Source organism: Nestor notabilis, unplaced genomic scaffold, assembly GCF_000696875.1.
Source record: "Nestor notabilis isolate BGI_N333 unplaced genomic scaffold, ASM69687v1 scaffold31139, whole genome shotgun sequence".
In the NCBI taxonomy this organism is placed as follows: Eukaryota; Metazoa; Chordata; class Aves; order Psittaciformes; family Psittacidae; genus Nestor; species Nestor notabilis.
In genome coordinates, this window is record NW_009945621.1 from 13,848 (window position 1) to 26,757 (window position 12,910).

Genomic DNA, 12,910 nt, shown 5'->3' on the forward strand with positions numbered 1-12,910 from the left:
TGGCAAGTAGTAACTGATAAAATATGTTGCTAATTATATAGTGCCTTTTGTTAATTTAACAAAGAGGTGTGGACTGCTTGTAGAGTATAATGTGTTCAGAGTAGGTTCAAAGTGTAAGATTAATGTGATTTGATAGTATCTGAAGTTATCAACACTCTGAAAGTCAAGCAACCTTTTTTTTTTTTTTCTCCTTTTTTTTTTTTTTTTTTTTTTCCCCCCAGGATAAGCTTTTGTTAGGGTTTGGGCAAGTACAAAAAAAAATGGCAATCAGACGAAAACCCCTTTCAGTGTCAGTGTTTGAGGCAGCTGTAGGTATTTATTGGGATTTCTGAAAAATTTTCAAGTTCTTCTCACTGCATAAATTGTATTTTGAGTAGCCCAAGCAGACTGATATCTATTAATACTTGGATTACAATATAGTAAATGCTAGTTCTTGTTTTGATAGTAGAAAACATTATTTCAGTGTATTCAGTTCTTAATGTTTTCCTCAAGTTGTCTAGTTAACTGTGTAAATACAAAACTTGATCCATGCTGCTTCCCTGTAAGTACTTAGGCTTTTGGGAATTCTGCAAGGATGGAGTAAAGTACTTTGTGTTGTACTAGTACTTGTGCTAGTTCAGGCTTTTCTTTGTGTACAAGTAACTGGAATATTGATATCTTGGAAACTGCTGCAGTATTTTCCATTCTTATGATTACTCTTGGAACTTTGTTATGTTTTAACCATAAATATAATTCTTAGAATTGTGGAATAATTTAGGTTGAAAGGGACCTCTGGAAGTCACCATTTCAGCCTCCTTTTTTAAAGTGGGGCCAACTTCAAACATACCATGCTTTGTTCATGCTACTTCTAAAATTAGTTTGAGGAGGAGTATGTTAATGTGATAGAGTATGGTCTGTTTTTTGAGCTGCTGGTTTCATTTCTGTTTTGCTTTTCAGTGAAGCTTCTTCACTACATTATAATTTCTAATAATGTTTAAAACTTGGGAGTACTTTCTTTCCTTGAGTTCTGGTTTGGTTTTTTTTTGTTTTTTTTGTTTTTTTTTTTTTTTAAATTAAATCCATATATGACTACACCACCAAGAAAATAAATACCAGTAATTTTCTAGCGATTTATTGTGAATTCTTTACTACATTGTTTCTAGATGTAAACATAGAGTTTTCTTAATTGGCATTTCTCCATAGTGCTAATTTGGTTTTGCTAAGTTCTTTATCTAGGGTTGCTTTTGGCAAGTGAATCACAGGTAGGTTAGAATATTTTTCCAGGAGTGGGGAGTTGTTTGTTTGTTTATTAATTAAACAAGATACAGATTCCTTTTCAGATCTGTACATTGCCATCTATTGTGGTATCTTGCATTTAGGCATTCACAGCTACCTAAGCAACTGCTATATTGGTCTGTTAAGTAGAAATCATGGAAAGTGATAAAAACATTGGTGTAGCCTCAACAGGGCTTGCATGCCTGAAATGAACTTTTTTGTTAGTTTTGCTGTTTTGTGCAATATACCTATTTTGGGATCAGCAGGGATTTGAACGTGGGTTTTAATTTGGAACATCTTGCAGTTTAGTCACACAAGACTATTTTAATAGTTTCCCATTGGATTTAATATCCCACTCAAACTATAGAGAACGACCAGTATGCAGCATCTATTTGATTCTCATGAGATGATGTATGGTAGAAGTGGATTACTTGACTCTGCTTTTCTAGTGAATTGCCTTCCTATTAACTATCAGCTGCACAATAGCATATGCTTTTAAAAAGTTATCTGTTTGAGATGTAAGGAGATTTCTGTTATAGCAGCTGTGGTCAAAGTACTGTTACCCTCCTTATTTCCTCTCTCTCCCCAACCTTTTTCTCAGCATTTTTTTTTTTTAATAGCTTTACATAGCATATATAAACATGAATTGTTTGTATATGGGAGTTGGAGTTGTTGCTCTGACTTAATTAATACAATTAAATGTTTTATTAATGTCCATTTATTGCTGCTGTAGAAATTTCACATGCTTTTACAAATGTTTCCATAATTTGCATATCAGATATTTATCCAAACATAATTGCTATGGGTTTTCCTGCGGAGAGGCTTGAAGGAGTATACAGGAACAACATTGATGATGTAGTAAGGTAAGATTTTATTTTTATTTTCCTTACTCTTGTATATGTTAAATATCCTTTTCTGTACTCATTTATGTTCTACTAAGGAAAGGATGTGTGTTTTGAGTTGTAGAAATGGCAAGATTTTTACATCTCATAGATGGTGCCATACTAGCTTTCCTGAAAATGTTAGAAACAAAACGATATTTTAAAGACTTTTAGGCTAGACTGTTGCTATGGGTTGATCTCAGATGCATGTAACCTGCTTTAGCGTGAAAAACTTACTTCAGTGAATTGTGTTGGAGTAAAATGAGGTTCTTTGCTTTTAGAAAGATGTCAGTCCATGCCTTTGTTCACAGTGTTAAGAGTTCCTCACATAGCTGGTGGCATTTCAGAGTATGTTTGCCCATATCTTGTCTTCAATTGATAAATGAAGTGCTTGATAAGTTAATTTTGATTTAAGGTAGTAGATGTTGGTGACTTTATCTAAAGGCTTTTACATCTGGATGTGTTCAATGATTGTGGAAGAGGAGAAAAATCAGGTAAAATTTGTTATTGCTGGTGATGTTTTGTAGCATGTTTTTTTTTTTAAAAAAAAACCCAAAACAACCTACAGGTTATTTTTAGCATCAAATGAAGCTACCTACTCCGAACTGCTGGTTAGAGCTGTGGAAGGTGTACTTAGTGGTTTAGGAGCATCACAGTTTGTTTAGTCAACATGCTACCTGGAGAATGTAGTGTGAGGGGTTACATTAAAAACTAAATATTTGCCTAAGCTGCCAAATGTTAGAGTTTTTGGATCCTGAGGTCTGATGTTAAGTTGTGCATGATACTTTCAAGATCTTTGGCATTTGAGGTCACAAGTTCAGTAGCTCTCCCAGAGGGTTGATGTTTGGGGATGGGGGAATAATGCAGTAAGGGGCATGGTTATGCAGTAAAGTTAGAATTGGGTGTATCTGGACAAGAAGGTGCTGCTCCCAGGTTTCAGATGCCACAGAAAGTTTCTCATAGTTGTTGCTAGGCAGAATTAGTGCTACTTGAATTTCAGTGGTAATTGTTTGCATCCAGGTTTGTACAGAAATGAGCTGAGGTAGCTCCTCAGTTCCCACACGGGGAGGAGTCATAATCCTCAACTGAAAATCATTTGTCTTGAGGCAGCGACTTCCCAGTGCAGCTGCAGTTAACTTCCAGTGAGTTTGAGGGGGTTCATTTTTGTGTATTTAACCATCATGATGAAGCTCGCTCTCCTTGAATAGTACTGAAAATATCAGAGGCTGGATTTGACCAGGCTTGCAGAAGTGACCTTGTTCTGTCATGTAGTACTGAGAAGTCACTTTCCAGAGCTGGTCTTACCAGTGAGGTTCAGCATAGCAAATCTGTAAATACTCTTGCAGAGTGTGTATGTTTCTGCTAGGATTGCTAAGAGGTGTGAAGTTTTCCAGTTGTGTCATTGCAGACAGCTTGCACACAAGAAAAAGCTTTTGCTGTACTTTCTGGATAGTTAATGGCTTTCCCACCGACTCAAGCTATCTAGCCATCTTTCTTTACCAGTAGTCAGAGCCACCTTTTTTTTAAGTTGATACTGGCATTGTATCTGCTATGTGAAATACATGATACCTGATGGACTTCACCTTTGGAAATTGTAGGATAGGGGTAAAGGCTGGACTTGGAATAGATGGCATGGGAATAATCTAAATAATAGGCAGTAGTCTTTGAAGGCCCTCTTCCATTCGTAGCATTGATTTCAGTTGCTTCTGTATGGAGAAAAATGTTTTATTTGTTAAGTATGTAGATATCTGTAAATTAGACTTTTGAAAGGAAATGACTACATAATTATTAAGTTGTCCATAAACACTGCTGAAAAGGAATAGTGGTCACCTAAAAGTACAATCAACCAAACTAAGAGATTTAAATTAAGTGTCTGTAGGGAACTGGATGCTAAAGTAGTGTTACAATTGTTGTCCCCTGTTCTTAAATGAGAATAATGCACAATATGTGAACATGCATTCTGCATGTTGCAGTCAGCAGGTCCTCATCTGCTTCTGTCATCTTTTTGTTGTGTAATTTTTCTCCAAGAACTTTTTTATGCAGAAATTCAATGTGTTTGAGCTCTGGAGCAATTGATACTGAGCCACAGTAAGCCAGTGGGCTTTTTCTGAATAACTGATATCCTGACAAATGTAATGCTAATACTGTATGAGAAGTATGACTTGAACTGCTGGCTGTCTCCTGTGAGACAGTTTGGATGGAATCTTGTCCTTAGGAAAATACTTGCATGAAAGCTTACACTCAGTTTTGTGGATATTACTAGCAGAAGTAGCGTCAACTCTCTTGCTCTCCAGTGTGTTTTAAACAAGTGGGTTCATCTCCTGAAACAAATTGCCATGTCCACCATCTTCCTTAATCTCCTGGAAGTCTGCCAACAGGGACGCCAGTGGAAGTCAGGAAATATTTTTGCAGATTAAATTGGAATCTCATACTCGATGCTGCACAAGGAGCATTCACATCTGTTCTTGTTTTAACACATCGGTTTAGCCACAGAGGAGTTCTAGGTTCTTCTGGAATATGATGACTGATAACGAGAGCTTGTTTTTGCTTGAGCTTTCCAGGATTTTAGCAGCTAGTGTTTCTTTTCAATTCGAACAGCATGTTCTGTCATGGCTAATTAAATTCCTTCTGGCTGATGTGCAGATACACACTGTTGATGATGTTAAGTGTAAACATTTGTATGTTATTTCTTCTTGAACATTGCCAGGTGACACATCATATATAATCATGGCAATTTTGATGAATCATGTTTGCAGTTTGGCTCTCCAGGCTTGTATTGGGAAGCTTTTGTTACAAAGTGAGCATGAACATGAAATGAGTGTGAAAAAGTATAGTGGTCTTCCTCCTTCTTTCTGAACCCAGAATATCATCATGCACTGTCCTCTGACATCAGTGGCAAGTAATGGCTATTTTAAAAGCCTGGAATTAAAATAAAGGATTCTGGTTGTTCTAAATGGAATAAAATTCATATTCCAGTATTTTCTATTTTTGTTTTCAACTGGAGTTACCACTGTGGCAGAATACTTTGCTTTGAAAATTAAATTGGAAGTGTTCACAAATATCTTGTGTAATTGATGCTTTCTGCTATAAAAATAAACAACCCTCCCTCAGCTAAATGTATTTATTGGTGTGCAGGTATCTTAGAAATCAGTGCAGATTGGTCCACATAATAAGCATTTCGGTTGCAGGTCAGATTTTAGTCTCCTCAGTTGCATAAATTGTCTTACACTACTGGATTATTTGCATGAGTGAGGTTTGCAACATGCTGCTTCCTTGACTGAGGCACTGCAGGGCCAGCTGGGACTTTGAATGCAGAACTGCACATGCTGGATGGTGCTTTAATGATGCTGCAAATTGAGGTCAACATTATTGCAATGTATATTAATACGTGCTTTTTTTTTTTCTACCTAAGGTTTTTGGATTCAAAGCATAAAAACCATTACAAGATATACAATCTGTAAGTATGCTCTTATAGATGTATTTTACAAAATAATGAGTTCTAAAAATAGCTAATGCGTGAAAGCGGCTTGTTGCTGTACTGAAGCAAAGCTAGAGATGTTTTGCACATTTCTTAAAACAATTAAGCCTGATTGAGAGCACTGTTACTTCATTTAGTGGAGCCGAGTGAGGTTAAATGAAATGCTGGTATGTATTCATATTACTTGAACGCTTTTAAATGACTTGGCATCTAGCCCATCTGGAGCTTATACCATGTGATTAAAAAGTGAAAAGTAATTCATAGCACGCTTTCTGTTAATGTATTGATGTCCACAGTGAAGAAATTGCCAAATGAATATTTCCCTGTTTCTTTTTTCTTTCTTTCTTTAAATCAAACTGTATTGGTATTCAGGTTCTGTTTGCTTTCTCATTCTTCTTGGTTGTCCCTGTTTATTACTTTGAGAAAGCTATTGCAGCAATTGGTAATGTGATGGTTTCTCACTTTTGGAAGTGTAATATTTTGCTCTCAAGATTTAGTTATGCAGAAAGCTGTTCTTGTTACAGAAGAGATTTTTTTTTTTTATTGATGGTGTGCCTTGATCATCCTTACATGTTAGCTTAGTCTAATTTCATTTGTATAAATGATTTGGTGGTGTCAGCTGATACTGAAAAGTAGGTCATGATTTTCTACCCCTCATTTTTCCCTAGAAGTCTAAATTGAAGATATATTGATTCTTTGAGCTGTTACGGCTTTAATTTTTTAAAAATATGTTCCTAAAGATCTGCAACTAATGGAAAAAATGCTGTAGTATGAAAATCCAGGCCATGCATTGCATCATAATCTGTCAGTCATTAAAAATAAGTATTTAAATATGCCTCTAAATTATTTGAAGGGCTATGCATTAAACAACTCTGTTTCCTGATCCTGGAACAAAGTTATAAGCTGAGAAATTGTATATTGGTTATCAAAGTTGTCTGTAAAACCTGGGGTAGGATGGGACAGAAAAAGATGTGTAAAGATATGCATTAAAACCCCCCTCATTAGACGCCTTTTATACAGTTCAGTAACAAAACTATTTTCTCCATTTTAGAAGCTCTCCAGAATGTTAGGCTTTTAATAAATGCTGTCTTGGTGGCATTTATGGGTGGAAAGGACAGTGCTTCCTAAAATAGCTTGTAGCTGCTCCTGTGTGTAGGTGCAGCTCTCTAAAGAGGTAACTTTCTGGATATCTGTCTTTGAAATCTTCTGGAACTCAGCACTAAAGATCTGTCATGTAAAATCTAATGAATACGGGTTTATTAACCCCTTCCCCCTGAAAGTCTCCTGACAGTTTCTGTTTGGTTTGGGGAGCAAAGCAGAACAGGACAGGTACAACTGAATTTCTTCTGCTTCTTGGGGCTGAGTTCAGCTGTCAGCTTCTGCAGAGTGTGGCTCTGGTGTCACTTGCAAGATCAGGGTTTGTTGAGCTGATTCTGAGCCGCTTGTTTCAAATTGGCTGTAGAGGTGACAGATAAAAACAACAGGTTGCTCTGTGTAAACTTCTAGGCTTGGTCAGAAAGTAAGAATTTGGCAAGACATCTGTGCATCTTAGCTACTAGTTCCTCAGGGAGGTGGTGATTTGAAATGTTTCCACTTTGCTGTATGCTTGCAACCTCATTTTACTTTAGAAAAAAGCAAAACCAATCACCCACGCAGGAACAACTCTAAGGTTTTTAAGTGAGAAGAACTGTGATTGGGACAAATGCTTTTGACATTTATGTTGCTCATGACTGTATTTCACCTATGGAAAGAACTTGTCCAGGTGTGCCACAGGTTTTTGTCTTAAGTTCTTCATGTAAAAATTTTAACTTTTCTGTTTGTGGTGAAAGAAGTCCTCATCGATTTTCCTTGTTGATAACTTCAAAACAATCACAAGTGGAACTTCCTAAAATTACTATATTCACCCTCAAATGAAAATTTCTGCAGGATAAAACATCCTTTTAAAGTGTGCAGGTTTTCTTCTTCCCCAAAACATGAATCAGTTGCAAATGAAGATCCAAGTGATTACTGCACAGCTTGGAAAGCATAGCTTTTAAACTGTGTATCTGACTAGAGAGGACAGGTTATTTCTATGCAGACAAAATTTATACACATTAAGTACACAAATGCCATTAGGTGAATTGTTGCAATGTTTGGTCATGATATGGGAAGAAATTGCAGCCTTCAGGTATTTTGGAGAACAGCATCTCTTTAGATTAAGCTGATCCTTCGTAAATAATCAACCTATTGTCTGTGTTCAAAAGAAGGAGGTAGGAGTTCAGAGGAGTTATGTGATTATATTCAGAATTATTTCAAACACTGTCATGGGGTTTCAGTTCCCTTAAGGTAGCTGTTGTATGAAGTTGATAATAATGTGTGTATTGAGCAGTTCTATTTAAAAGTATTTAAAAAGATTTTTCTGAACTGGTGCTTAAATATTGACAGTTATGCCTCATTCTTGCATCTTGACTTTTAAATTTCCACTGACTGTTTGAGCAATTTCATTTTGTTTCTTGCTTGTGTTGGTTTTCTCATGTGTTCCCTTAACACTGCTATTTCTTCAGTATTCTTTATTTTACGATCTCTTAACTCCACATACTGCCAAATTGTTGTCTTCCCTATTGTAATAATCTCCTTCTCCAGTATTATTTCTTTTAACTGACCTACAGGCAGATAGTTAAAGGAAGGAACTGTAATGAACGTGTGGATTTTATCTGCATATTTTCCGTACCTCTCTGTACATGAGGTTGAGCTTTGCATAGGCTGTCATCTCTTTCTGTAGCCTATAGTCCTGTCGCCAGTGGGATCATAGTTATGATCACAAAGGTGTCTGGCTGACACCACTGTGTCGCTGGATCTGGGTTGCTTTAAACTCACTTTAGTCATAAGGAAGATTACAAGAACCATGCTAACCCACTCCCCACCCCCAAAATAAAAAAAAAGTGTCCAGGTTTCGTCTGGAGATCTGACTTCATTACAAGTCTAATAGTGTTTATAAAAAAGAATGTATTTGAAATGCTAAGCAATGAAAGCATCCTCCAAAGTGTGTGTTGGTGAGATCTCTGCTGCAGATACACTTGAGTGGAAGGTGTCCCTTCCTGTGGCAGGGGGGGTGGAATGGAACTAGATGATCTTTAAGGTCCCTTCCAACTCTAACCAGTCTAACATTCTAAGATTCTGTGTATGTCATGTAATGAAATGGGAGTATATTCTGTACAGCTCTGACTGGAGTTCTGAATTTGTTGTGTACAGCCCCCATAAGAGGGCACAGTGTGACATGGCTGTGTTCTGTGCTCAGTTTCTGTCCTTGGTATCAACAAAACTCTTTTTTATGCTTTGCAGTATTCTACTTGATACTCTCTCAAACTTAAAAATTTGAAGGCTTTTTTTGCCCATATGTGGATTTTTATTTTTTTTTCATTTTTTTTAATATTCAAAGACTTTCATCTTTTACTAGCCCTTTGAACTGCGTGTTTCTTTAAAAGGAAGCAGGAAATTTTCTTGGATAAGATGCTTTTTGTTAACTGCTTTGCTTCCTAGCAGGCTCAACTTCCAAAGTTCAAATGCTGACTAGCTTGTAACAGGCTTTGTCCAGCATAGTTGATGGCTGCTTCAGGCATGGTGACTCCATCTTGGATGTACATACTGCATCTAACCTTCTCAAATCCTCAAATATAAATAAGGTTGTTTTGAGTCGCGTCTGCCAGCTTAACCTGCAGTGTATCACTTCTGACCCAGAGAAAGTGTCAGCAATGTGATCAGAGTCTAAAAACTGCCAGGCTTTTCCCTAGCAGGGGCTACAGTTGAGAAGGCTCTGGAACTCAGAGAAAAGGAAGCGCTGAGTGCACATGCAACCCCAGCAGACCTGCCTCTGTCACTGGTGCACGAGTCTCGTGGACAAAGCTCAGTGCAGCACATGTAAGGCTCCAGTTGTGTGCAACAGTAGGAGTAGTAGAAGCCTAAAAGTTTGTATGTCTGGAAGCATCAAGTAAGCTCCACACAGCTCCAAAGGCTGCAGTCATACTTATTAAGGAAATATAAGTTCATACCAGTCCTGAAACTGGTGTAGGTATTTGAACCCTATAAAGAGTACAGGTTATAATCAGAACAGAAGATCTAGATGTTTTGTCTACTGAAATGACTTCAAATCATTGTGTTTCAACGTGGAGTCCTGTTGTTTTGAGACAGGATTGTTCTCTTTCTTTCTGAGCTGCGTTTTCACTTGCATTTTGTAGGGATGATTCATTTTGCCTGCAGAGAGCAAGTCCGAGGAAAATTATGTAAAACATGTACTTCTTGCCTTCTTTCCCTTTACCCTCAGCATCTGATCCAGCTTGCTCCCTTACAGCATGCCATATTGGCTGTGTTAGAGCCTTACTGACTGGATTGTTTGTATCTGGTTACTGATGTCCCTAGGCAAGTCATCCTGCAAGACTAATGCAGTGTGGTTTGCTGTGCTACTAGCTAATTAGTCTCTTGTAGAGTGGCGAGATAGACATTGATGCAATTGAGAGTCTTAAGAAACGTGCCATTTGCCACAGTCTGTGAGGGGAAAACTGGCTGACTGGCCTGGGTTTGTGGGGTTTTTTGTGTTCACCTCATTTCAAGAGTAAGTGCCAAGTTGGAAAGCAGTTTCACAATTTCCGCTTGATACAAGCGATCTCCATTATAATATTCAGTGGTGCTTTCAATTGCCTGTGGTGTCTTGTGGTGGTGGTCCTGTCATTTGAGGAAGACTGTTTGCTTAGGTTATGCTATCTGAGGGTCCTTGAAATGTCCTTGTGATTCCCATCACCCCTAGCACCCATGTTTTTGTTGAGGCATATTAACATGTGTTTTGAGTTCAGGGTCAAATGGATGAAGGTCATAGCCATCTACTCTTTATGTGTTTGTGTGGGAGCATATAGCTGCTCAAGCAGCTGGAGCTGTTAATACTACAGTGTTAAAAAGTAATAGTGTACTGCATTACTTGTGTGAATGTCTCCATTGAATCATACTGATGGACTGCAGTTACCACAGGGTAAGTAATTATTTTCCAGTAAAATAACTGATATTTTAGTGAGCAGCTTTATACAACTGTAAAAAGCAGTTTTTCTACCTGTAACCTCTAGCTGCATTTTTAAGTCATAAAGGTGATGGGTATACATGATTTTCCTATATGTTGATCTGTATGTGCTTGGTTGTGACAGATGTTGGGAGTGCCTCAGAGTCTTGTCTTGAACTCTTATCTATTTTTCTTTTTTAGATGTGCTGAAAGACATTATGACACAGCCAAATTTAACTGCAGAGGTACGTTTTTTACTGTCTAGTATATGTTTTTCTCTTTAAACTTTAGTGTTTCTGAACGGAGGTACAAAGCAGGGAGCCGATGAATAGATTTGGCTAAAGGAATGATGTCAGACTGCTTTGAGTCATTAGAGAAACTTGCTGTATTCTTGGGGCTTTCAAAAAAGTATGTTCCTGACAGTTAAGTAGATCAAGATCTAATAAGGCAATCGGAAGCCTACTGTTGCAGAGTCTTTGCAGAATGGGCTATATAGAAGTTTCTGATCAATTCTGTTCAATTCAGTGTGCAAACTTATTGTGAAATTTAGATGTGACGCTTAGGGTAGTCTGGGTTTTATGCAGAAGCATCAGTTAGGATAAAATGGAGAACACTTAAGCCCCTGTCACTATTCATATAAAACAACTTCTTGAAGATCTGGAACAAACCTTCAGTTGCTTAAAAATGTGATGCCTCTTTGAGATGAGTTGGTTCTTAGACACTTTGCAAAGCTACCAGAACCAGTGGGGAAACTTTTAGGGGCTTCTTTTGATCACCTCGTTTGATCATCTGTTTTGTGAGTGTACCTGTTTTGTCAGTATTAACTCCACAGGTAAATAAATAAATTCAGATTGACCTTTATTCTTTGTGCAGAGGAATATCTCTCTGTACAGTAGTAGAGCTTGTAGTTTCTCTTCATGCAGTGCTTCAGAATGGCAGATAAGGAGTACTTGTGTGTATGTAATTGTAGAAGTTGAATGAATTTTGGCTAGTATTAGCCAGTTTCGTAACTGGCTAATGCTAGATCCTAGCAAGGGCTCAATTTCTTTATTATTATTATCCTTTATTTATTTATTTTAGACCATCCTTCTAGTTGTAAAGAGGGTGTTTAGAACATGGCCAAAATGTAATTGGCTGCTTTAATGTCTGAATATAGAAGGACTAAAATTGTCATCTCGCAGTCATCTTGGCTTCTGGTTTGCTCTTAAAATGTTGAATGACAGTGTCCTGAAACCTCACTCAATACATACGAGCCAGAAAGAAAAAGTATTTTAAGATCTGCTTGAGCAATACTTTGAGTAAGAGGAGAAAAGGCATAAATGAAAAGGTTGCGCTTCTAATATGTCCAGAACATATGCTTGCTTTAATTTTTGTGGGTTTGTTTTTTTTTACGGGGGTGCTGAGATCTCTTCACTGTCATTCTCAGCCCAAAATGTTGTTTGTGATGGCACCTTTCACAGCTCCTCTGCAGAAGACAGTGCTGTTGTAGGGAGCTACATGCTGCAGTTTTTCTTTTCATTCCTGAATTAGTTGCCTTAGATAACCAAATTGGTGACTCAGGACTGTTAAGGGAGCATTAATAACAGTTCTACTCTAAAATTTTCTGAAGTGAGTTAATTTCAAAGGGAACTTCTCATTTGTACACTTAGCATGAGACACTGTAGTAGTTTATTATTCAGCTTAGATGCTCTTGCATTAAATTCAAAAACAAACATTGAAAGCTCTTCATCTTCTTCAGACGCAAGCTTTTTGTCTAGGGTTTTTGCAGTTTCTGAAGTACGTCCATGCTGGAGATTGCCTTCTGCTTTGCCAAAGGCTTTCCTTCTTTTTTGTTTTTTTGTTTGTTTGTTTTCTGTTTTGGTTTTTTGGGGTGTTTTTATTTCTCGTTTTTGTGCTTCAGTGTTTAGGAACCAAAATCCATGGAGGATCTGCATGCTCTAGAGGACCTGCTCAAGATCGTATAGCTTTGTTTCCTAAGGTTGCTTTCTGACTCCCAGTCCCTCTGTACTATCACAGGGCTCCCATACCCATTTCACCTGCTCCTATTCCATCTTTGCAGAAAATACCACAGGGTTTGCCTTTGATCCCAAATCTTGGAGAACAAATGGAGCATGCTGCTGCTACTACTTCAGATTTTTCAGGCTGTTCTTCCAGGACTGCTTTGTCTTTCCTTTTCACTGGAACCTTACTGGATGTAGTTAGGGTAGATGCAAAGTTGTATGGACAAATTCACAGCATCTCTGAGCAGCTTTTTTTTCTTAGGGGTTTCTAAAT

At 37.6% G+C, this 12,910-nt stretch overlaps 1 protein-coding gene across 1 annotated transcript in view; it reads left to right on the forward strand.

Moving 5' to 3' along the window:
• Positions 1 to 2,038: 2,038 nt before the first annotated feature.
• The window catches only part of PTEN (phosphatase and tensin homolog), a 29,354-nt gene continuing 18,482 nt past the window's right edge, over positions 2,039 to 12,910 (forward strand). The window contains exons 1-3 of the mRNA XM_010022947.1: positions 2,039 to 2,117; positions 5,548 to 5,592; positions 10,838 to 10,881. Of these exons, the coding sequence (XP_010021249.1) occupies positions 2,056 to 2,117; positions 5,548 to 5,592; positions 10,838 to 10,881 (151 nt within the window). The 5' untranslated portion in view covers positions 2,039 to 2,055. The remainder of the gene's footprint in view (positions 2,118 to 5,547; positions 5,593 to 10,837; positions 10,882 to 12,910) is intronic.